This window comes from Podarcis filfolensis (genome assembly GCF_964270895.1).
Source record: "Podarcis filfolensis genome assembly, chromosome: 9".
Taxonomy (NCBI): domain Eukaryota; kingdom Metazoa; phylum Chordata; class Lepidosauria; order Squamata; family Lacertidae; genus Podarcis; species Podarcis filfolensis.
The window spans coordinates 51,479,034-51,505,302 of NC_139610.1; the positions used below are offsets into that span (position 1 = coordinate 51,479,034).

The 26,269-nt window shown below is 40.3% G+C and overlaps 1 protein-coding gene and 1 long non-coding RNA gene across 4 annotated transcripts in view; one reads left to right on the forward strand and one right to left on the reverse strand.

Moving 5' to 3' along the window:
- LOC310742613 overlaps positions 1-26,269 on the reverse strand; it is a 510,016-nt gene that overhangs the window by 221,853 nt on the left and 261,894 nt on the right. The gene's annotated exons all lie outside the window — the stretch shown is intronic.
- The window catches only part of NDST4 (N-deacetylase and N-sulfotransferase 4), a 126,201-nt gene that overhangs the window by 73,497 nt on the left and 26,435 nt on the right, over positions 1-26,269 (forward strand). For all 3 annotated transcript variants that reach the window (XM_083571162.1, XM_083571161.1, XM_083571160.1), the window contains 2 exons: positions 390-575; positions 2,884-3,012. In XM_083571162.1, coding sequence (XP_083427288.1) covers positions 390-575; positions 2,884-3,012 — 315 coding nt within the window. The remainder of the gene's footprint in view (positions 1-389; positions 576-2,883; positions 3,013-26,269) is intronic.

A 26,269-nucleotide genomic window follows, 5' to 3' on the forward strand; every position in this document is an offset into this window, starting at 1 on the left:
GATATTGTGCTAGCAAAACTGGAGAGTGGCTTGCAAGGCACCATTGGTGAGTCATTGGATGTGACATTTGGTGCTGCTTCCAGGCTAGAGGGGCTTACAACAAAGTCTGTCAAGCAGCTGTGGATCCCCTGGTTGACCCTTCTGCCTCTGCTCAGTCCTCCTGCTATAGAACCTTCCTTATATGTGAAAAACACACCGACTAGCAAATGATTGGAAAATGGAAGTCAAAAATAAGTAGGGTAAGAGACAGGTGATATTTTTCCCCAAAGTGGTGCAGTTTGGAATAAATGATTACACATTGTTGACCACTGCTCCCTCTAATGATAAACTTGTTGATATTTTATAGTATTGTCCTACAAGGAGTAGTGTTCTTTGTTTTTCGCCCCCAGGAACATGGTATTCCAACTGACATGGGCTATGCAGTGGCTCCACACCATTCTGGCGTCTACCCTGTTCATATTCAGCTTTATGAAGCCTGGAAGAAAGTCTGGGGTATTAAAGTCACCAGCACTGAAGAGTACCCTCATCTGAAACCTGCACGGTACAGGCGGGGCTTCATCCACAATGGCATCATGGTACATTGCATTTCCATTACTTCATAATCGTATCTTGGCAAAAATGGCTAAAGCAATGCTATTATTCACATTGCATGGAGTTTTAAAAGTGGTCTTTAAAAACCACCAGTCACAGAGAACTTTAAGAAACTGCCACACTTGAATTGTACATTTTGCAATCCCAGCTGGTGGTTCAGTTCCCTTCCATGCTTTCACTAGAAACTGGGAGGGCACTTGAAAAGAATATCCACCTACAATTTTCTTTAATTAATAAGTGCAAAAAAAATAATCCTTCAGTTTGCATGCATCACTTTACAGAGGTTTGACTATAGGCAAAATTACTGATTTATTTTGCATAAGATTTTAAATGCCTCTGGATCATGCTTTGGAAAGTAAGTGAGCATTCAGACAGGGAGCATGATTATACTTCAGAGCTATTCCTCTGGCTGCCCTTCTGTATAGGATAACAACATACTTTATCCATGTGGTCAACAAACTCAGATGGGATGCTTATTTCTCCTGCCAGTGTGCTGTGACAGGGTTCAAGCAACAGTCACCGTTGCATAAAAGTGAAGCAATTCCCAGCCAAGGTACAGAGAGGACAGCTGTTTATATTTTCCACTGAATGTCATGGCATGAGGTCAAAGCTGTTGGTCCTAGGTCATGTTTACCTAGATTAACTTGGCCCATCACTGAGGAAAAAAGGCTCTGGCTAGCTGGCAGCTGTACTAACCAAACTAGCAAGAAGAACAGATTGGAGAAAGAGGGGGGGGACCACAGATTAACATTATCTCCAAATGAAACATCAAGGAAATTTTAGGCAGATGGAAATCAGAAACACAAATTACATGCCTTCAGTACTCTACCAGTAGGAAATATGGCTCAATATGTTTAATTAAGGGTAGTTTTTTTCTGGATCTCACTATGAAACAGGTAACATGATTACCAACATGTATTCTGAGCCCTTTATTGGTTTCTGAAATGGAGAAAGTTGGAGCCACAGAAACAAACACACTATTGCAGTTCCCAGAATGCTTCTGTGGTTGAAAGTTTTGACTTAAAGAAGTGGTTTCAAACCTTTCTTCAGAAGTAAAGAGGATTACCTTTTCATGAAAAACCATTTATATCTACACTATCTGCACTGTTTGGGGAAGCAGTTATGGCCAGAGGTTTATTTGTGTTGAAAAAGAACTACATACATTGGAAGATGGAAATACAAATAGCTACTTGTGAGGATGCTCGGGGCATCTACGTACTCTATGGTGTCACTAACACCATGTATTACTAGAGACCAGGGTGATTCAGACCATGCTGTAATGTACGTACTCTGAATATCAACAAAGGGGTGGTGACAATATGTGGTAGTGATCACTAGCTTAGATGGCTTTGAAAGGGAATTTGGGCAAATGCATGGTTACTAACCATGTTAGCTATATGGAGACACCAAGATCAGAAGCAATATGCCACTGAATCCCAGCTGCTTAGCACCAACAATGGAAGGTTATTGCCTTCACCTCCATAGGCATCTGGCTTCACAATGTAGGAAAATAGAATGGACTAAATGGACCATTGGTCTAATCCAGCTGGGCTCTACAGTACTTATTTACTTACTTACTTACTTACTTACTTACTTACTTACTTACTTACTTACTTATTTACTTGTTTCATAATATTTATATGCCACTTGATGGTTAAGAAAAACAACAATCCCCAAAGCCTTCTTTCCACACAAGCCCTGTGCAGGTGTTAGTTGTATGAAGAGAAGAATCATGGTGAAAGGGGTTCAAGTTCCACACAACTACTCACCACATTTGCCCCTTTGTGTAAGTAACAAAGAGAGTTCTAGGGTTTATTTGCTTGTTTAATATACATATATGTGTTGTAGCAGGTTCCATATTAGGTGTTTCTACCTGCACAAGAGACAAAGTGGAAGATATCCTCTAAGACTGCACTCAGTAACTGCAGTTTATGTAAGTTTTTATGGTAAAAATAATTAACATGAAAAATGATATACGGTGTCTGTTTAGTTTCTGGCACCATTTTAGTCGATCAAAAGCTTTTGCATCTATTAAACTAACTGATTTAGTCAAATAAATATTAGATCCCATGAAATTTTGTGTTTAAAGATTAGGCCTAGGATTGAAGTGAATTAATTAGGGAGGGTTTTTAATGCAATTAGTACCTCCTTCCCCTCAGCTGGATCTGGCCTTTTCTTAGATCAGAAAAAATAAATCTATGACGTAATAGCAGACCTTCAATTATCAGGGGATCTAGGACATGGAGGAAACACACACACACACATATAGATCTTTTTTGTCTTTATTTTCAGGTGCTCCCTCGACAGACGTGTGGACTTTTCACCCACACAATTTTCTACAAAGAATATCCTGGAGGGCCTCAAGAACTAGACAAAAGTATACGAGGAGGTGAACTGTTTCTTACCATCCTTCTCAACCCCGTATGTACTTCCTTTTGTTGTTATGCAATTATAGTATAACTGAGGTGGTGGTGGTGGTTTTCATTCCAAAGCACAAATAAAATCAGTTTGGTCTGAGACTTATATGAGCTGCATCCAGTACAATCACTGTGTCATATTATATTTTTGAATGGTGCTATATATAAAAGATCTCAATATATTATTGTGATTATGATATCGTAGTATTTAAATGCCACTTATTCAAAACACTCCACATGCAACATTTTGTCGTAATGGTCTAATTCAATTTCAATATTATGTTGTTTTTTTTTATAATATATTTATTAAAGTTTTCAAATAAAGCATATATTAGATAAGCACTTATCATTGTCCATTTAACATCTCTCAATTGTTACATGGGACTCCCCCACACCTCCCGCATACACTTACATCATTATTAAATTAGTTTCAAACAAATTATCATTTAATTCATCTTAATTAATAATCTTAATTTGGTTTGACATATAATTCAACCTTAAATCTAATTTAATGGTAGACAATTGTCTGCACTGGCATCCAATTCAGCACTCAGCCAAATTACAATATTTTTGTAAATAAATCTTAAATTTCCTCCAGTCTTCTTCCATCCTTTCTTCTCCCTGGTCTCGAATTCTGCCGGTCATCTCGGCTCAATTTCAATATTATGACCCCCTTTTTACAGATACAAGGTGGGGTGGAAGAACTAAGTCTGGCTTCCCTAATATCCTTTAGTGAGTTCACAGCAGGGCATTCAAACCAAGGAATTCACGGTTTGTCTTAGGGTGTGTCTACTTAGAAGTTTTGAATTCACTAGTTTTGACTTCCCAGTTTGTATGTATAGTATTGCAGCCTTAGCTTCTATGCTACACTAATATTTCATTTCGATATGTGCCTAGTCCTGGATTTATTTCACTTAAACTCCTCCCATTAACACAGCAGAGCCATTACAATATATTCTGCAACATTGTGTCTCCATTTCCAGTGATAGTATGTCCATAAAAAAATCTAAATTTGAGTATGTGTGTTCCTGCCCTGCAGAAGTGCCCACTCTTTCTTCCTAGACTGAACAAAGTCCAGGTATTTAGAATTTTGTATTGTAGGAAATACACCCAAGCAGAAAGGTTAACAGGAACTAAAAGACTAGGAGAGACCTCAACATAATGGAAGTATGTTGCAGGAACCACCCACATAAAGTAACAGAATAAATCTGTATATTCCTCCATTGTGGGTAGCAAAGCAAAACATAAACCAGTGTTTCCCAACAGGGGAGCCCAGGATATTCCAAGGGGGGCACAGGTGAAAATTGTGTAAATATAGGGCTTTCCTGTTTCAGCAATATTTCATTCTGTCCCTATCATTTTATACAGTTGTATTTTGTATAAATTGTAAAAATTATAAATAAAATAATGTTCTATTTACAAACAAAATATTTAAATAGCTACCTTCCTACAGGTAGGATGGGGGAGGATACATGATATAGCCAGGATTTTTGTTACGGAGCAGGCTTTTGTTAGGGGGGGGGGCAGAAACTCAAATATGTATTGATTTGTATTGATTTTTACTTATGGGCGCCTGCTGCCCTCCTGGGCTACATCCATGGGGGGCATAGGAAGGAAACAAAGTCGAAAGGGGACCACAGCTGGAAAAAGGTTGGTTTCAGGTTATCATATTATATAGGAGAATAGCATTCCTGCCATGAGCAGGGATGAATTTGTTCCACCGCCACCCCTTACCTGAAGGAGACTCTGAAAGGAATTTCTGCAAAGGGAAGGGGTAAGGTCACCTGAGGCAAGGTGACCAATCACAGGAAAGCGAACCTGGCCAATTTAGGGCTGCTTTGATTCCTCTCATCCTCTCTTTTACTTATGCTCAGAGGTAGGTTGAGCAATGATAGATAGAAAACAGCAAGAGCTATAGGCACCATCAAGCCAATAATTTCCCCTGATTTCCCCCTCAGCAGCTACCCTCACATTAATATATTATTCACACAGCTTCTCTCACAAGGAGCACAATAAGTTAATAAAGGCTCACTTCAGAATAGCCTTGAGATAAGTGCCAATTAAGAGATAATTAACTTGAGTTAAAAGGTTCCATGGTTGTCCCACCAACGATTTACCAAACAAGCTTAATATGAATAGCTGCAAGCTTGTTTGTTTGTTTACAAATTCCTTCAAAATCCCACTAAAAATAAAGCCGTCCTTGGCAACATGTCGCCATGTGCAAAATGCCACTCCCTTTATATACTTCCCGGTACAGAATTTTTCCAAACTTTATAATACAGCACTTAAAAAAAAAATATGCGGACGAGATGGTTGGACAGTGTTCTCGAAGCTACCAGCATGAGTTTGACCAAACTGCAAGAGGCAGTGGAAGATAGGAGTGCCTGGCGTGCTCTGGTCCATGGGGTCACGAAGAGTTGGACACGACTAAACGACTAAACAACAACAATGATCTTCTTTATTCAGTTTTTATTTTCTAACCCATGTACACTTTTGATTGCCTCGGGTGGTTCTTCTGGATGAGCCCCTTTCAAACTGGTAAGGCACACCATTAGCTGGAACAAAAGGCTTAAAGCAGATGGACCTTTAATTAACTCTTTAAGCAATGAACATTGGCAATACACTACCACCAACAACCTTCTAACAGCTCTTACAGTATACAATTTGAGGGCTTTATTGGGGTGGTTGTAGACAGCCCTCTATTTGAAAAGCTGCACAGTTCAAGTTGGGTTTAAAGATAAAAGAGCCACAGGAAGGGAGATCAGGGATCTTGAAGTTGCCCATCAACAGTTATCACCTGGACCATACTGAGGAAGCACACAGGTCAAGGTGATAATTGTTGTCATGCATTTTCTATTTTTTGGTGATCCATAGGCAGCTACCCTAAGCTTTACTCCCTGACCCCATGATCTAAAGGTCTTTTTCTGCAGTTGGTTCTCTGTAGGAGATAGATTACCTCATGCTGGTCACAAGCTTGCCTCTTCTTTCAATCTTCACTATTTTTGCAAGCTGTATGTTCTTCTGCATGACATAAATATCGTATGTTTCTTAATTTTCATTGCTTAGTTGCTTTGTTCTTTGAAAGTACAGTCAACTTACTCTGAAAGTATATGAATATGGTAACCACACCTCCATGTTTATATGTTATCACAGTCACTCATTCCTTTGTACTTAGAATGTATCATGTTACTTTATGATAACTGACTTATAATGAAATGCCCTATTTATCAAAAATATAGGGCATTGAGCAATAGTGATATTATAATTCTTGTTTGCCAGTTTATCAATTTTATCATCTGATCCTGAGGCTTGTCAATGAACTTGCTATTTCTTCACTCCATTTACATGCCTTCTTAACATACCATCATTTATCAGTCAAGCTGAGTCAGTAATTCACTTTCACCATCCACCAGATCTTTGGATTTTCAAGGTTCCATTCATCCCAGCACAGTTAGGACCTGATATTTGTGATACCTTAAAATAATGTGCTGATATCCAAATCCCACTTGCACAAATGGGACTTACACTTTCTCTCCCTGTGCACCCCCAAAATCTTGGGAAGTCTTGGGAAAACTCTTGAATAGACTGGGAGGGTGTGGAGCTGCAATGGGGGGGACAGAAAGGGTTGTTCCATTGTGTCCATTGGCATCAGATCTCACCCATACTAGCCCCATTAAATGTCCCACTAATTTAAGACCTCCAGCAAGAATTGCCCATGCGTATATGTTACTTGATTTAAAGGTTATGAATAAACTGAGCTCTTGATGAGTATTTTTTCTAGGCCCAGACTTTTTAAACTTCTTGTGCTAGCTGTTTCTGTTCTTCACACAGTTACATAAGTAGATGTATTTCTGTCCTGTTCTTTTTCTGGACTGTTTCCGGTGCACTTAGGGAGTTGGTCTTATGTCCCACAAAATATCCCAATTTCCAGTTGTCCAGAATAATTTTATTTTAAAGTGCAAGAAATTCTATTGGGATAGACAAAATTTTAGCTTAAAAAAAGTAGGTCATCATTTAAGTATGTGTTGTGGAGTCTAGCTTTAGATACCTATATATTAAAATGATGGTGTCTGGACTTCAGGAATAAAGCATGGTTTGACTTCAAAGAGATTTAGAGTAGATTCAGATATTCGGAGCACTTTTATTGGATATATGTTAAGTATAAGAGTACCTATACCTCAGTGTAAAGAGAACTGCTCTTTCTGAACTCTGCTTTTATTATTTAGAAGACATTTCTGTCTCCAAACTTGCTTATCACTGTCTCTACACTATGATTAGAAAATGTTCATTCCTTGACCAAGCCTTTGCTTCACTCTAATCCTTTCCAATGTACCTTCACTTCCTGCTTAAGCTTCTTATGATTTCCCCTGAACTACAGCTTGCTGAAGTTTCTGAAGTTCTGAATTCTGAAACTAGATTTCTGACTTATTTGATGTAATAGCACGCTGAAGCCCTTGATTGATTCACCATTTCAAGCATGCCATCACAAAAATTTTCAAACAGCTTGCTCTTAAAATGGCAAGTTTCTTTTTCTTTTTGCTAATACCCTGCATTTCCTCCAAGGAGCTTACAACAAGTTTCTCATCTAGGCACTGGCCAAGGTGCTGAAGCTTGCATCCTATGCTTTCAGACCATCTCTGCAGTCTCACCATGTTTCTCCTTGAGTAAGCTTTCACAAAGGGGAAGAGAGACTGTGGCCCACTTGAATCCCCCAAAGAAATTGCTGGCATTGAGAGAAACTTTGCAGAGCAGTGTTCACAGCAGCACGCCGTAATATATCTTGAGTAAATTTACCCAAGAGGAGGCCTTGAAGAAGTCAAAGCATTTTAACTTGAAATCTAGTAGACAATGATCCCTGTGATGCCTGTTTTCTTAACTGTCCTGTCCTGTTGATTGGAACGTTCATGTTCTGCATGAAATGTCATACTTTCCAGCCATTCTCCATGAAATCATCTCTAGCCCATCTGCCCCGTTCTTTAGGGGTCTTTTTATGGTCTTCAGTTTGAAAAGACTAGTCATTAACATTGCACTGTTCCAAATAACAGTCTTTGTCTGAACAAGGAACTTTTTGTGACATTATTTTTGACGCCATCCTTTAAAACAGGGAATGATTTGGTATCTTATGAATGTTGTGGGACTCCCATGAGGCATAGCCAGCAAAGGGCCAGAGCTTATGGCGGTTGTGGTCTACACACAAAAAAGTGGAGGTTACCATGTTGACTACAGCTGCTTTTGAGACACTTTGATATTTTATTATGTTTTTATATGTGCTAGAAGCAGCCCAGAGTGGCTGGGGAAACCCAGCCAGATAGGTGGGGTGTAAATAACCGCTAACCCTATAGAACAGATTTAGGAGGCACATGGGGGCATGCAGTGAGAGGAGAAGGGGAGGGAAGTTCTTTGTGCAGCCAAGAGTGCTTGCACTAACTCTAGTGGCTAGAGAGTTAGATACTGCCCTAAGATTTTAACAAATGCTAAAATACAATTAAGGTTGGAGCTTTTTTTACATCAGGCAAAGGAATCCCAAAGGGTGGGTTATTGCAATATCATGAATAAGCAACAGGACAACCAGGAGGGCATGATCTGTAAAACCTAACCTCAATTTGCAGGTAGATTTGAGCTTTTAATTGAGGTGTGTTGGAATCATTAATGCTGGGTAATTGGCAAAATGAATTCTTAGCAACACATCCCTGCGCTGCACATCTCTCTCCTAAAACCAGGGTGTATTTTCCCTGAGAGCCCTCACCGACTCATCAACATAACCTCCTGCCATTATTGTATTTTCTAACTGTATACACTCTGCGAGGGAAATAGAAAATAAATTCAGCTGAGTGGGTTAGACAGCCAAAGCAGCCAAGGAAATTAGATTTAATATCCTGATTAGGACAAAATAGCTGAGTATTTGGCTGCAGGTTTATAATTTAAGATTGAATTGCAGTGTCAGCAGCATTTACCATTCATTTGGAGAGGGATGTATATGCTAGTATATCTCCCCAGCAGTCTAGAAGGCATTCAGCTTGGAGGACAGTAGTATGGTCATTGTATCATTAACATTTCACTGAGAGAGATATTGAATAATGCTATAGTTATCCAGAGGAATAACAATAGGTAATGTATTCAATAAATAATAGTGCATTAAGGGGGGGAGCAGGGAAATCTACAGTTGCATGCACAGATGATAGCATGCATTATTCCTGAAGGACAGCATTTATGTAGATAATTTAACTGACTGAATTACACTTGGCATGAATAGAGACCCACAGAGCAATATATCATGAGACATTGTCAAAGCTAAATTCCATTATCTGTCACTGGAGGATAGCATGTTCCGCAGTTACGAAAGTATTGATTCAATAGATTTCTTTACAAAGCGCACGCAAATGCAACAGGTCACTGGGCAATTATCTTTAGGCTAAGACGCTGACTGAGCTTGGGATGGCACCCAGTGGAGTTTTAAAAGTTGTGGTTCTGTTCAATGAACAGGCATACCTTTTGCATTCGCTCTGCGGCATGCGCTGGAAAATTACTGGGTTGGATGATTTAGAATACAGGTTTTCAAAGCCTCAAGTAATGCCTTGATTTATAGTTGTGTCTTAAGACAATTTTGAAGAATCAGCAGTGCAAAGTATAAAGGGGGACCAAGTGAATTATCTAGACTTCCAAAACTGCTATTACAACCAGTTAAACTCTGCATGACATCTCCCAAATGGAGTGTAAATAAAAATGCTGCCTACGTGAGAATAACTCTTGGTTTCAAATTCCTTCTCCATTATCTAATAGAAATTTTGTATTTCACTGAATTTCCCAGGTCTGTTCTCTCTGTTGCCCCCAGTTTGGTTAAGCCTTTGGCAGTTTAGCCCATTTAGGCCAACTCTGATTCGTAAGTCTGTACAAGTAGCAGTTCTGGCTCTAAAAATGGTAAATACAAAATGGCGTCTGTTTACCATATGGTATTTTGCTATTGTATGTGTATAAACAGTTGGTCAACTGGCTGAAATGCTTCTCTAACCCAGCCCGGTTGTTTTAATATTATATCTTGTGCAAATTCAAGATTATGTTTCTCAACAGTGGCTTTGAGATGGCTGAGCAATTTTTATGCTGAACCAGAATTTTTAAAACCTTATTATGCAGTATAATAACAAGAAAATTGCTAATATTTGTATAACCATCACTTTTTGAAATACCAGATAAGTACCAGAGTTTTATGTATATCTGATGACTGCATAATATTCACAGACAAAAACAGCAATGTTGTTCAAGTTCCTGGCACTGATCTTCTACATGTGTATCTATGGAATCGAATGCCTTGGATGTTTGTGGGTTTTTTTTTTAAAAAAAACAGTAGCTTCAGGCTGTTTGCATTAAGGCCTTATCAAAATGCAGAACAGCAGCAAACTGCAAGGTTTAATCAGATTATTATGATAGGTATTATTTTCCTAACAACAAGCAATTATATCATTATTATGACACATGAAACATTTCTGTCACCCAAATACTGCACCAGATGGAATTTTGCATCTAACACATATTTAAGAAGAGGAGACTTAACAGCAAGTAAGAACCTTAACAAAATCTGTACACCATGTATAAATAAATGTATTGGGGGGGGAGAACAGCTAGCATATTTACCTAAATGTAACATTAAATCTATAGCCTTATAGGTGATCCTCAAAGCTCAATTGGTTTAAAACTTGTTGGTTAAACCCTGGTTGCTGACCTACATGTAGTGTCTCCCTTCCAGAAGACAAAACCAAGTCAATAACAGGTGCAAACAAACCAGACAGGACAACATTCTGGGATTTAAAATTGGCCACACTGCCCCCGAATATTGACACAAATGACTGGAACAGACATTTTGCAATGTCCATCATATTGGCATCTGTCCCATCAGTTCTCTCCAAAATTTAGCAAAGTTACATTTCAGCAATCTTATCTAACAAAGGCCACTTGGCCACACATCATTTTGCCCAGGGCTGCTTACAAAGCAACATTTCTGTTTCCCTTTCCTCACTAGCCCTGGAAACTATTTCAGTTTCAATGTTGACAGTTTCCTTCCAGTGCTTTTTCCCCTAGAAAAATAGGTTCCAGTACTTACCATGTTAGGGACGCGGGTGGTGCTGTGGGTTAAACCACAGAGCCTAGGACTTGCCAATCAGAAGGTCAGTGGTTCAAATCCCCACAACGGGATGAGCTCCCATTGCTCAGTTCCCTGCTCCTGCCAACCTAGCAGTTCGAAAGCACATCTAAGTGCAAGTAGATAAATAGGTACTGCTCCAGCGGGAAGGTATATGGTGTTTCCGTGCACTGCTCTGGTTCACCAGAAGCAGCTTAGTCATGCTGGCCACATGACCCGGAAGTTGTACGCTGGCTCCCTCGGCCAATAAAATGAGATGAGCGCCGCAACCCCAGAGTCGGTCATGACTGGATCTAATGGTCAGGGGTCCCTTTACCTTTACTCACCATGTTGCAACTTGTTACAGTAAGTGCTACACTTTTTAACAACAAAAAAGAGGTGCCGGTACCAAGTACCCTTGAGTATCCTCTGAAAAAAAGCACAGTTTCCTTCTCCCTTGTCTTAACAGTACATGAAGTTATTCTGGCAACAATTCAATCAAGGGTGCCATCAGGCAGCAGGACTTGGGGGCTGACGTCCCAGATATTACTCAGGAGGAGGGACCTGACAAGTAGGAAGTTTGGCTTTCTGTATTTTGAAGTTAGTGAACTGCTGCACATTATTTTCTAAAGTGTTGGATCTCTAGAAGACCATTAAGTCCTGACAAAGCCTAAAACTACCCAACTGGAGCACTGAATCCAGCTGTTTCAGGAGGAAGGATGTCTACATGTACTATAAACTTTTAGTACAATATGCAAAGTTGTCATTTTTTCTAAGACTTTATCTGTGAGGCTACAAGAACAGTATGTTAAGGAAAAAAATGTTAAGAATGACACGAACACAGATGTGATAGTGTCAATTGCTGCAGCTTTAGAGACACATCAGAGGTGATGATCATATCCATTTTCATGTATTAATTATCCCAATGTTTTCTGTGTATTCCACTTCCCATGTATTCTGTCATCTGTCCTCCTTAGTATTTTAATTTCCTGCCATTTTCGTTTCAGCCGTAAAATCACTAGCATCTCTTTCCCCTTCCTTTATATCCCCCTTATCTGTTCTCTTGCAAGCTTGAACGTTATTGTGGTTCATAGCTTTTGGAGCAGGAAGATCAATTTTCACCACCCAGTGCAATTTCAGGGCTACTCACGGCATCAGAAACATCCCAGTTGGAATAAAGTACTGCTTTAGTATGCATTGGAATATACGATTTTTGTAACAATAACCACACAAGAATTTATTCCCATGTTGTTTTGAATATTTAACTTTGGTATCATTCAGGATTAGCCAGTCTCGGAGACTTAACAACCCTTTATTATTTGCCCATTCTCAGTACGACAATACAACAGTTGCATGACCTTGAAAGGCAGAGCAAAAAAACCCAGATGGATATAATTAACATTCTCTTTGAAGACGGCATTAAAAAGTCAAAATATTCATTTTGTGAATAAACATTTACTTTGTAAATATATCCAGTCAGGATTATGGGACTAATGATGAAGTTTGATAATAATATTTGTTGGTAATAGAATTCAATTTGCAACTTCTGTCTTTTTCATTTATCATGAAGTAATTCTATATATAGATAGATATATAGATATATAGATACGTATATAACTTATTCTACTAGCTGCATGCATGTAGAGTAGCCTTCCCCAACCTGGTGCCCTCTCTCTGTCTGTGTTTTATATATGAGATAAAATTCCCATCAGTCTTAGCCAGCACACCCAGTTTGGCAGGAGTTGATGGATGTAGCTGTCTGAAACATCTGGAGGGCACCAGGTTGAGGAAGGCTGATGCATGCCCATTCATAAAATTGTGAATGTACCAGTCCTCTATTTGCAAGGGGAGTTAATTCTGCCTCACTATGCGCTGAACGCATAAGGGATGCAGGTGGCGCTGTGGGTTAAACCACAGAGCCTAGGACTTGCCGATCAGAAGGTCGGCAGTTCGAATCCCCATGATGGGGTGAGCTCCCATTGCTCAGTCCCTGCTCCTGCCAATCTAGCAGTTCAAAAGCACGTAAAAGTGCAAATAGATAAATAGGTATCACTCCAGCGGGAAGGTAAACAGTGTTTCCGTGTGCTGCTCTGGTTCGCCAGAAGCAGCTTAGTTATGCTGGCCTCATGACCCGGAAGCTGTACGCCGGCTCCCTCGGCCAGTAAAGCGAGATGAGTGCCGCAACCCCAGAGTCGGTCATGACTTGACCTAATGGTCAGGGGTCCCTTTACGTGCTTTACGTACCTTTATGTGCTGAACTGCAGATTGACCCTGCTGGCATTATGTGTCCTGGATATAAGCCATCTATATTGAAAACAATGTATTTAGGATTGAGATGTCAGGCTTGACATCTTCTATGCTGTTATGAGCAAGTCGATTCCTCATTTCCCTCCCCCTCAAAAAATATTTGCTCAACTTTTAAAAACAATTCCCCAAAATGATTTTCTATGTTGGTAATTCATTACAATAAAGATTCAAATATAATAAAATAGAACCATTTCGATGACAACTAAACTAGAGCCTATAAATCATCCTTTTTATGCACCAGATATTTACTTGACATAATAACTGTTAGCAGTCAAACTACTTAATTCAGTCATGCTGACAGTTAAGACATTTACTTCAGGATTTTTTTTCTAGTGTTTAAGTGTTGTAATTTTACCAGCTATTAAAACTAACAAAATTCAGAGTTTGATTCAAAACCATTCCAAAAAAATACAAAAGCCTATTTCTATAAAAATTAGAAGGTAGTTGCCAAGAAGTTTGCCCCAAATATTCCAAGTTTCGTGCATCAAAGATGAAAGAAAAAGAGCAACCCTTGGTCTTAATAGGAATTATGCATGGGCCACTTGACACAGAATTGCAGACTAATAGTTCCACAGAGACTATACAAGGACAATTTTGATATATATATATTTTCGGTACACCAAATGAATTGCCCTGCACTCCTTGACCGGTACTCTTCATTCAGTCAAGCAAAGAAGTGTTCTGGCATATTTAAAGCACCCCCTGAGATGGGGCTATATATCACATGTGCTCAGTGTCCACAAGGTCTCACACTATCTGTTTTCCAGTTCATCTCCTTTACTCCCTTGCTCCACAGACTATAAAGAACTGGCCCATAAATGTTTAACAGAGAAGATAAGCTAATAAATACACCTCTAAATATTATCTCCTTTGCAACTAAGACAGGAGGGTTATTTGTCTAAAATAATCCTTTAAGCCCATCAAGGCTAGCTTCTTAATAAGCCAGAAAAATTAATCAGAGGAAGTATTTTATACCGTATAGCTGCCAAAAAGCAAAGTGACTCCATTCCTTTTTAGAAACACACACACACACACACACACACACACACACACACAAACACATTTCACATACATACACAATATTTGCAGCCTGCCGTTATTATGATCAATCTGTGGCTAATTTTAAATTTTGTGTACACTTAATCTAAACCCATGTAAGATATATGCAAAACTGCACAAATTTACTCATGTAGCATTTAATCCAACTATTTTCAATACTCTTCCTGCCTCTCCCCTCCAGTACAATATTATGCATGCCTACTCAGATGTCCTAGGCTGCTTTTACATGGCAGTTTATAATGCTTCTATTAATATTGTACATATGGAAGCAATAGGATGAATAAAAACTGACTCTTCTTGAAATACAAATTGTCCAGTCCAGAAATATGGTTCCAAAGTTTACTAAAAAAACTGGACTGGAAACAGACACTCTAAACCCGGCATCCCCAAACTCGGCCCTCCAGATGTTTTGAGACTACAATTCCCATCATCCCTGACCGCTGGTCCTATTGGCTAGGGATGATGGGAGTTGTAGTCCCAAAACATCTGGAGGGCCAAGTTTGGGGATGCCTGCTCTAAACCACAATTTTACATACAAATATTTGCATAATATCATGTGTCTGTCCAAGTACTGGTACAGCCTTTTAAAAAGGTGAAATTACTTTGTCCAAAGCTGAAAACAGCTTCAGAGACCAACTCACACAAAATGGAAATTTGCAACTGAATACCTTTCTCGTGTGATCTAAAGTTAAACACCGCATGATGGAGTAGCAGAGATACATTCTACATTAATTATAAACCTGTCAGGCTCTCTACAACTCCGTCCTACAGTGGAAGTTTCCATCCTATGCATTTAATAATAATAATAATAATAAATTTTATTTATATCCCGCCCTCCCCAGCCGAAGCTGGGCTCAGGGCGGCTAACAACAATAAAACAATACAAAAGTACAACACAAACAGCGCTCTAAAATCATTCATTATAAAATTAATTAAGTTCAAGCCACTGGCCACTATTGGGCCAGAGCTCCGCGAAGATTGCCGAGGGAGGGAGTCAGGCTGTGCCCTGGCCAAAGGCCTGGCGGAACAGCTCTGTCTTGCAGGCCCTGCGGAAAGATGTCAAGTCCTGCAGGGCCCTAGTCTCTTGTGACAGAGTGTTCCACCAGGTCGGAGCCACAGCCGAAAAAGCCCTGGCTCTAGTTGAGGCCAGCCTAACTTCTCTGTGGCCTGGGACCTTCAAGATATTTTTATTTGAAGACCGTAAGTTTCTCTGTGGGGCATACCAGGAGAGGCGGTCCCGTAGGTACGAGGGTCCAAGGCCGTATAGGGCTTTAAAGGTTAAAACCAGCACCTTAAACCTGATCCTGTACTCCACCGGGAGCCAGTGCAGTTGATATAGCACCGGATGAATGTGATCTCGCAGCGAAGACCCCGTAAGGAGTCTCGCTGCAGCATTCTGCACCCGCTGGAGTTTCTGGGTCAGTCTTAAGGGCAGCCCCACGTAGAGCGAGTTACAATAATCCAGTCTGGAGGTGACCGTCGCGTGGATCACAGTGGCTAGGTCAGGGCGAGAGAGGTAAGGAGCCAACTGCTTAGCTTGGCGGAGATGGAAAAATGCCGCCTTTGTTATAGCTGCAATCTGCGCCTCCATGGAAAGGGAGGTGTCGAAGATTACACCCAAACTCTTAACGGACGGTGCTGGCACTAACTGCGCCCCCGCAAGAGATGGGAGTTGCCCCCCCAATCCCATATCGTCCCGTCCCAGCCACAGGACCTCTGTCTTCGAAGGATTTAGCTTCAACCGGCTCCCACGTAACCATCCAGCCACAGCTTCCAGACATCTAGCAGTACACACACAGTTATTTTCCATTTAAATGTACAATTAAGCAATTATACTTAACAGTTTATTCTACTTTCCCAATATTTCTCTCACTGTTAATTTCCACATTTAAGTTGAGCTTTCACACATGGTAAGAGCCACTTCCAGAAATCTTGGGGAATACAATGGAAGTGTAGCAACTCATTTCCATGTTAATTGCTTCCAGAATAAACTAACCCAGAAAAATTGTGAGAGTAAAGTGACAAAAGTTGGGGTGGTATACCAACATGTAGTTCTTTCCTGCCATTTTCAAGGGTGAATCCTGTATGGAAAGGGTGGGGGGAAAGCAGTATTGTCCAATGCTGTTCACTGTTGTGTTTCCCCACTTCCACTGCTGTGAATGAAATTTGGCATGGCATGCTGGTATATCAGTCAAAAAGCAACCATTCCATAATGCAACAGCTACTGCAGTGTGACAGGAGCATTAGGAAATAAAACAGAAGCCCTAGCATTAAAATCAGGAAAAGTAACACCATACTTACCCCATCAGAATACACCCCTGCTGTGTTCAACAGGGCATATTCTCTATAAAGTGTGCATAGGATTTATTTTACAGTATGACCTAACCCTCTTTGAGTGTTTAGGGAAAGTGGTCTAATTTATGTTATTATTTTTTGAAAAAATAAATTTATAGGAAAGATTTGTGTATTGGAGAATCATTTCTAGTCTGAGGCTAGCTGAATTAATGATCCAAGTGTGAGGCCGTCTCAGTATGGTCCCTTACCATAATGGAAATGTTATAAAAATCATATATCAGCTTTTGGTACAAAGACTGCTGAACATGTGAAGGCAATCGCCAGACATGCAAGAACAGCTATGAAAAATAAAAGTCTTGCACATATTTATTAAGTACTTCAGAATTTTGGAGCTCTGTATATATATAGCACAGCAAGTTGTTCAGCATAGAATGAGAGTAAGAGAACGCCAGGTCTGAGCAGGTCTTCAGCAGGTTCTTCCAGTGTTACTCTGCTCTATGAATCAGCTTGGCAGTATGCGATATTTGCCAGATTATTATTATTGCCAGATATTTGTCTGGTCATTATAAGATCACCTGTTTTTCATTGCTCCATCTCTCGCAAACGAAATGGGTCTCCTCCTCAACAAAGCCAATACTGTAAAACTTATTAAATAATAATTTTTAAAAATTGAGAGTTTCTAGGTCAAGCCACCATGGATATTAAGACTTAGAACCAATTAAAAATCTTCTGAAGTGTGACTTAATTTTCAGCACACACTGGGGAGCATCTTGGCTTATTTAAGTTAATGGAACTTTGTCATTGACTTCAGCCAAACCAATTTATTTTCCATACTCCATTGCAAAATTGTTTCATTGCTTTGATTTTTTGGCCCAAACATCTTTAAAACAAAAATGAAACTGGTGTATTATCTGCCAGAATTGCTGTTTTACATTTGCACAAATTGTTTAAGGATAGGGGGCAAAAGTAAGAGTGACTAACTAGAAGCCACATAATACAGAAAGGTTAGAACAAAATCTATACAAAGAGCTTATTATAATAATGCTGGGAGAAGTGTGATATCTCAGAGCTAATACAGGCTAATTCTTTGTAGTTGCTATGGGACATTTTTATTTTCCAGTGCCACTTTAAGGCATTTACATTATAAAAACCTCCCAGTAACTAAGAGGTTATTGTTCATTTAGAATCGTTACATCTAGATTATGCAGTTCCCACATGTACTGTACCTACATTGGCCTGTTTCCTAGTTCCTTCTCATCGTTCTTATAGAAGAGAATATAACTGCAGAATATTTAAAATGAGAAGGGTTAATAAATGATTTCCACAGGAGATATGTTCCCTTCCCACTCTGTAAGGCTGGGCATTAATAAAAATGTTTCTGTTTAATTTGCTTTGTTTCTCTGAGCCTAGCTGTGGAAAGGATGCAGAAACATAACCTCAGGCACTTTTTTTAAAAATAAAACAAAAGATTTTGAAATGCACTTTAGAATAAAAAGCCTGGTGGGAAGTACAATCCTACCAGGAAACCAGGGGAGAACTGCAGACCCTCCAAGTGTCCCTGTTTTCCAGGAACAGTCCCAGATTTACAGATGTCATCCTGGTTTCTGATTTGATTCTGGAATGTCCTGCTTTTCCTTAGGATGTCCCTATTTTCATCAGATAGATATTGGAGGGTATGGTAGGTTGTCCCTAATTTCATTGGAGAAATGTTGGAGGGTATGGAGTTATCTGACCCCTGACCCATCTGAAGGCAGCCTGATATAGGGAAGTTTTTGTAATGTTTTATTATGGTTTTAATATATGTTGGAAGCCCTGCAGAGTAGTTGGGGCAATCCAGTCAGATGACTGGGATATAAATAGTAAAATTCTTATTATGGAACAGGACATCCCTATCCCTAGGGTATGGAACTAAAGGCCGTGTTGCAGATCCAATTCATTGTCTTCTTTCAAGGAAGACAATAAGGATTAAACAATTTCCTTAACTGAAGATGTTCTGTCATTACATAGTACAACAGAAGCAAGGAAGGAAGGAGAAACAGAAACTAAACTCACAACTCATAAAGGGATATAGGAGTTTCTGCAGCCATTCAGAAGGGCCTTATGAGGACAGATTTCCTTGTCTGAGGTTGAACCTGTCTTCTGAGGGGAAGATTGGAAACATTTTACAGAATCCTGGGACATCAGTTCTGAGGCACTACTTTTGGGGGCAAGGGCTTAATTTTTCTCCAAAAGATAAATGGTCATGTGTATTCACCCTTTTAAAAGCCACGATGACTGCTACTTTAATTTACCCATCCAAGGTGCCAATCATGTCCTAAAGCAATGGCAGGAGGGAATTAATGATTATATATGGAGTGTTAAGTGGCTGAAAATTTCAAAAATAATAAGGCATAGAAAGGAGGAGGCTTAAACATCCTTGACACATGCTGCTATTAGGACACTGGGGTTTTTCAATGACAGTTGCAGCTTCATCTACCTTATCATCTTTGCAAATTCCTTTTCATAACATTTGCCTCTAAGGAAAACTAGTCCTGTGCCCTGGTTGAGGGCACTTCATCAGAATTAGTCCCAAGTAACTTAGGAGATGACAGAAATAGTAATAAATAGCTGTGTGTCAGCTACAGGGTTGCAAAGGAAGTGAAAAAAATCTGTTACCTCCAGCATTCTCCATAAGATCATTTATTAAAGTGTCAGAAGGAAAAACTAAAAGGCTGTATATGGCAAGAAGAAAGCTGACTAAAAAAAAATTCTGATTAACAAAAATGGAGCCATAATGGACAAGAGCAAAATTGCCACTGAATGTTTTCAGCATTCAGCTTTAATTGGAAGATGGGCGGCTGAAGTATGCACTATCCTAGAAAAGACTGAAAAGGCATTATTTCCCGAACCAACAGAGAAGGATCAAATTAGCTCAGTTGTTTGCTTGAAGTTGGGCACCAAATGGCTAAATTAATCATCATTCATAGACTCTACATAACATAAAACAGGCAGCTTTTCATAAAACTGCAAGAGTTGCAACCTGACAGCAACAAAGTTATGAAAAAGAATGACTTGTCTTTTTTTAAATTTCCAGTCTCTACCAACCTGCATCTTGCTTCTTCTCTAGTATGTTTCTTTTTTAAAACATTAGTTAGAAAATCTTACATTTTGTTTATAAAAGTCCTGATGTTTTGTATATAGATCTGCAGAAGAAACATATTTATGGGTGTGGCTATGAATCAACAGCTGTGGCTACAACCCCCCACCCCAGTCTAAATCCCATTTAAAGTAAACACATGGAGGGGGGGGCAGGATCATATCTACCGATCCCACCCCAGTGGTTTTGTACCCCCGGCCCTACCCCTGATACTGTAGCCTTGCAACAGTATGATTGTGCAAGGCTACCAACTGCAGGTAGTGTTTATGTACAGGTTTATGTACATAGGCTGCACTTTGTAGACTTTCTGCTGATTATGTCAATGTCTGAGGGTGGACCAGCAGTGCGAAATCATATCTGGGGCAAGTCCAGCCATTGTGCTTCCTCGTTGCATTTAGCACAGAAAGGGGAGGAATGCTTGCATTGGACTTGTATGTACCGTATTTTTCGCTCTATAAGACGCACCAGACCATAAGACGCACCTAGTTTTTGGAAGAGGAAAACAAGAAAAAAAATATTCTGAATCCCAGAAGCCAGGACAGCAAGAGGGATCCCCTGTCCGGGAGAGGCTGCACACAGCTAAGGCTCCCCCAAGAGCCGCACTCCCTTTAAAGAGTGTGCGGAGCATGTGTGCGGCTCTTGGGGGCTTTTCCCAAAGGAGGGAGAAGGGCAGCAAGAGCCACACACACGACTCTTTAAAGGAAGCACTGAGTAGAGCCTCCCATCTGCATTTGCTCCATAAGCCGCACACACATTTCCCCTTACTTTTTAGGAGGGGAAATGTGCATCTTATACAGCGAAAAATGCGGTATGTAATATCTCTCTCAAAGCTTTTCAAAATGTTCTTCTTTTGCTATGGGGTGAAATGGTGATAAAATCTGTTTTCAAACCTGGATTTTAAAAACTGATAAGACTGAGCAGGGAGAGATAAAATTGCTTCACAGGGTAGATTTAGTAAAGAAGCCATCTCTGCCTTGAGAGTTCTGAAGGAGGACATGTAGCCCAAAGTCTTCAATAGTGTGATGAGAGCAGCTGCACTTTCTGTTTCCTTCTTTCCTCAGAGCTCTTAAATATACAGAAGCCCTGTCTAATATGAAACAGAACATATATCACAGCACAACACAACTTCTTGGCCGGAAGAGCAAATTTGCAATATAAACTGTTGTGTACTGAGGTTGCATGCTATGTATGCTATTTCCTTTATCAGCAACTTAGTATACACTCCAACATTCCCTGTTTACGGGAATGGTCACATTTTATGGGACTTCTTCCTGGAAATCAACATCCCTATTTTGGCTCTTTTAGAGTTGCTTTTTGAGAAATGTTATCAGTGTTAGTTGCTAGTGCCATTGTTCAAGGTTCAGATCTCCAGGGTCACTAGATGCTAAATCTCTGGGTAGGAGAATAATGAATGCTTCTGGTCTTTGGAACAAATGCATATAAATGCATGCACATGAACACCAAGGCACCATGTTGTGCAGGACTGGTCATCTTGCATACTGCTGCTGCTGCAGTATATTTTAACTGTCATAACACATTGCCATGCTTGGATGCAGCATTGCTTATGAATACCAGGAGCTGGAAACCATGAGTGGGGTGGAGGAAGTGTTCATGTGCACGGGTTCTGCTTGTGAGTTTTGTGTATGCATCTCATTAGCCACTCTGAGAACAGGATGCTCGATTAGATGGGCAATTGGCCTAATCCCGTAGGCTGTTCTTGTTTTCTGCCAATTGTTTTACCTATTTATTCAGTTAGTAAAATTAATGCATTTCTATACCTCCTTTGAAAAATTCTTCCTTAGATGATTCATATAAAATACAATAAAGAGCATTTAAAAGAATCTCAATAAACCTTTTTTTTAAAAAAAAAAAGCTTTTATAATGCACCTTTAACAAAAAGAAGAAGGATCTGTGCAGGACCAGTTTTGCAGCAACATAAATGAATACACCAGATGGGAAGCAGAGTACAGCAATATGAACCAAAGGTCAGGGATGAAACTAGATTTTGTTTCGCCCAGGTCAAAGACCCAGTTTGGCACCCCCTCTTCAAAGCACATTTGCTTACACACACAAAGGCTGGGAGGCTTCATTCAGGGCAAAAAGCCTGGCTAGCACCCCCTTCCCCAAGCTAAGGCACTGTAATTGTCTTGGGGGTGATCTTTATCATAAGAATTGGGGTACTACAAACACATTCCTATTTTCACCTCTTGGGGACTAGGATGCCATTAGCCAAGCAGTAGCATTTTCTCTGGTAAACAGATCAATACAAGTACCACCAAATGGTAAACAGAATTCTCCCTTGGTACTGCCATTACTAATTTCCTTTCTTCATGTTTGGTGAATTCCCAGAGCCAAGCACAGTTCTGTTGTTGATGTAAGTTCTTGATTGGCGTGCTCTCTTGTTCTTATGCAAAAAATCATAAGCGTAAAGATATTGCACAGCTTCAACCAACATGCGCAGGCACTTATTTATCATCCGTTCCTTTGGGGTTTGAGATTTAATATTGCTTGACATATAGATGTCATGTTTGGACTCCTTCAAAGGAAGGAAAGATCAGTTTGTTGCCAGCAAAGTAGAAGCAGAACGCAATATTTCAATGATGACTTTTAAAAGGAAAAGAAAAAACAACAACCCCATCCTTCAGTCTTTGGGGAAATTACTTCATTCTCTCTACAGTGGTACCTCGGGTTAAGTACTTAATTCATTCTGGAGCTCTGTTCTTAACCTGATACTGTTCTTAACCTGAAGCACCACTTTAGCTAATGGGACGCCTCCTGCTGCCGCTGCGCCGCCAGAGCACGATTTCTGTTCTTATCCTGAAGCAAAGTTCTTAACCCGAGGTAATATTTCTGGGTTAGTGGAGTCTGTAACCTGAAGCGTATGTAACCCGAGGTACCACTGTATAGCAAATTTAATCAACAGTTAAAATCTGGGGTGTGTTGGATGCTATTTCATAGGAGGCAAGAATAGGGATCCATTTCAGCTGATTCAGAGGATGGGTATACACTTTTGGTACGTATGGTGAATGGATGTAAACCAGAGTTCATATGTGGCTCCACTGGGCTAGCAGTTGCCATCTTTTTCTGTTCTGTTCTGTTCTGTTCTGTTCTGTTCTATTTTGCCCTCATTGGAAATAGACCCCTCAAAATGTGGGGATCTGTCATTTGTTTTACATTTGAAGCAACTTTAAGCACGCTCACTGGTGAATTTCTCATACCAACATAATGCCACCACATGTTTGTGCTTCCAGATTAAGCTTGTACAGTTATAGTCAATGTTAATACCACACCGGCTTGAAGTCTTAGAAGAAATGCTTAATGTTACATGACCATGATATGACCATGATAGATTCTGAACGAATGAAAGCATCAGTGTTGATTGGGAAAGTGTAACTGGCACCCTGCGGAGATGCCATTTTAAATGGGGGGGGGGCAGAATTCAGAGTCAGCTTCAAGAACCTGAATTGGATATATTCAATATATAATTGCAACCAAAAAATGCCAGTGCATGTTAAAAAGCATTTGCTGTGGTTACATTTTTAAGCCTCATGTGAGTCGTAGCAATATTACCCCCCACTCTGCCCAGTCATTGCCCATTTAGTTGTTCATAACAATCAGGGGAATAGTATGGGGGTACTAAGGGGACTGTGGCCGTGGACACACAGTTTTTGCGTTGGTGCAAACCAGGTGCCCCCACACAAGAAACCCCAGTACAGCGTGGCCTGGTGCTCCTCCCCACCTGCTAAGGGCTGCGTCAATTGGCTGGTCTCCCCCCTGCATGGGTGGGCAGGCAGCTCAAGACAGCCCCGCTTTGCTCCATTGGTGATGGAGTTGCTCTACTGGCATCGGCGGCAAGGGCTGTGCTGGCATCCCCTGTCCGTCACGCACGCCCACCCCGTGTGCCAGCAACTGACGCTATGCCACTAATAACAATAACCAACATGTAAAACCAATGAACCAAAGAGAAAGGTGGGTGCTCATGTGGAATAATCACATGAAATGAACAACGAACATTGTAATTAATTATACATTATAATTATAATTTAAGTTCAACACGAGGAGCTTTTGATAATAAATTCAAAAGAAAAATCAGGAGTGACTGAAATGGATACAATTATAAAATTGCCAAGGGCATAAAGCATTGTAATGATGGTATAAGCAGTATATCTGATCGATAGAGGGCGTTGTTCCATGCTCTTCATTCTTAATAAGATTCTGTATCTTCTTGTTTTTGTGTTGAGAAAGTTCCTGAAAAGTTTAAGATGCTGAACTCCTGTGCAGCTTCGAAAACTTGCAAGCCTTTAGTAATGTGTGGTTCTATGAGCAAGTGTTGCAATATTACAGAGGAATAATATTGCAGTTTTAGCCTATTTCCCAGAGTAGATATAAGTTCTGCTATGCCCTCCGATTCTCATATTTCCGTATGTTCATATGATTGATAACGTCTTCTACATTCTGTGCATGTGCTGTATTTTTTAAAGTATTGTTAACTCCTCATAGGTCTCGGTAATAAGGCATGTTATCTAAGTATAAGCCCCTCACAACAAGACTGATCTACTGAATTTCTACCCAGGGCTAGAACAGTGGAATTTACAAGTCTGAGATGTATTGACAAACCTACATGGGAAATTAAAATGCCATTGCTTGGATCAGAACTGCAGCCAGAGCAATATTTCTTGCTCTCCCACAGAGCCTGCTGCACCAAAAGCTGGTAATTCAGCTACAAAAGTAATGCATGCTCTCTGGGAACTTTGCTTGTTATTAATTTCTCTGTAAAATTGAATTTATGTTTTTCATTCGAGACAACAAATAATTGCATTATATTTACAAACCTGAAAAACGCCAGCATGTGTTTTATCAGTTCTCAAGGAAAGTTACAGCCTGAACCTTATAACCCACCTGTATGTATAAAGCCAACACTTTCATCAGTCACATGCCTAGAAGGAGAACTGATTTGGACTTAAGCTACAGAAACAGGTGCAATGGATGAATTAGCTGAATGCGGCTAGTAAAGGGGAGAGGCTATCAAACAAGGCTGGGCTACCTAAGAACTCTGTAGAGGCTGGCCTGTACAATGTATAAAGGTAAAGGGACCCCTGACCATTAGGTCCAGTCGCGAACGACTCTGGGGTTGTGGCGCTCATCTCGCTTTATTGGCCGAGGGAGCCGGCATACAGCCTCCGGGTCATGTGGCCAGCATGACTAAGCTGCTTCTGGTGAACCAGAGCAGTGCACAGAAACGCCATTTACCTTCCCACCGGGAAGGTATCTACTTTCACTTTGACATGCTTTCAAACTGCTAGGTTGGCAGGAGCAAGGACCAAGCAATGGGAGTTCACCCCATCACAGGGATTTGAACCGCCGACCTTCTGATCGGCAAGCTCTAGGCTCTGTGGTTTAACCCACAGTGCCACCCGCATCCCGTACAATGTAAACATGGCAACAAAGGAATGACAGGAACTTGGAGGGCCATACTCCATTGCCCCTGAAGAACAAGTCTATGGACACTCTAAAGACGCAAACTTTTAAAAGTTGTGATTAATGTAGGAAGTTAGTGGCTACCTATCAGGGATGATGTAGTAGTAGATTTCCTGGATTGACTGGGAGTTGAACTAGGTGATCTTCGAAATCCCTTTGATTCTGTGATTCTGTGAACTTAATGATAAGGACTAAAAAAATATATACTGCATCTATTTTAGAAAGTTCTTCAGACTTCTCTGTCTTGGCAGGGTTGGAACACAGGAAGTTGCCTTATACTGAGGCTGTGTGCACATGTAGCCTTCAAAATGTGCAGTGGTCATTTCACTGTGTACTTTTCTAGATAGTGGTTTGCAGTTGTACATGCCTTTATGCTGTAACTCCATCTAACACAGCAGCGACTGTGTTGTCTGTACACACAGGTGGGACAGGGACGACTTGGGGATGACGTTGCATGTACAGCATCCCGGGAAGATGCCTGCATCCAGCACTGAATGTACTTTATTACTCATTGTGTACATGCCCTGAGTCAGACTACTGGTCTAGCTGGCTCAGTATTGTCTACACGGACTGGCAGCAGCTCCACAGGGTTCCAGGAAGTATTCTCTCCCAGCTCTACCTGGAGAGCCCAAGGACCGAACCTGGGACATTTTTTTCTTCAGATACTCCTACTCCTGACCTGACCTCCCCACGAGAAGTAGGCATATCTGTCTTTTCTTTGATTGCTGGAAGCTCCTAGGTTATTTCCAGAGAAAGAAAGAGAGATGTTCGGTAGCTACAGCTCTCTGTTGAACATTTAGTGCATGATTGCTGATTTCTCAAAATCTGAAAATTAAGGCTGAAATCCTAAAAGTAATTACTTATATGATTCTG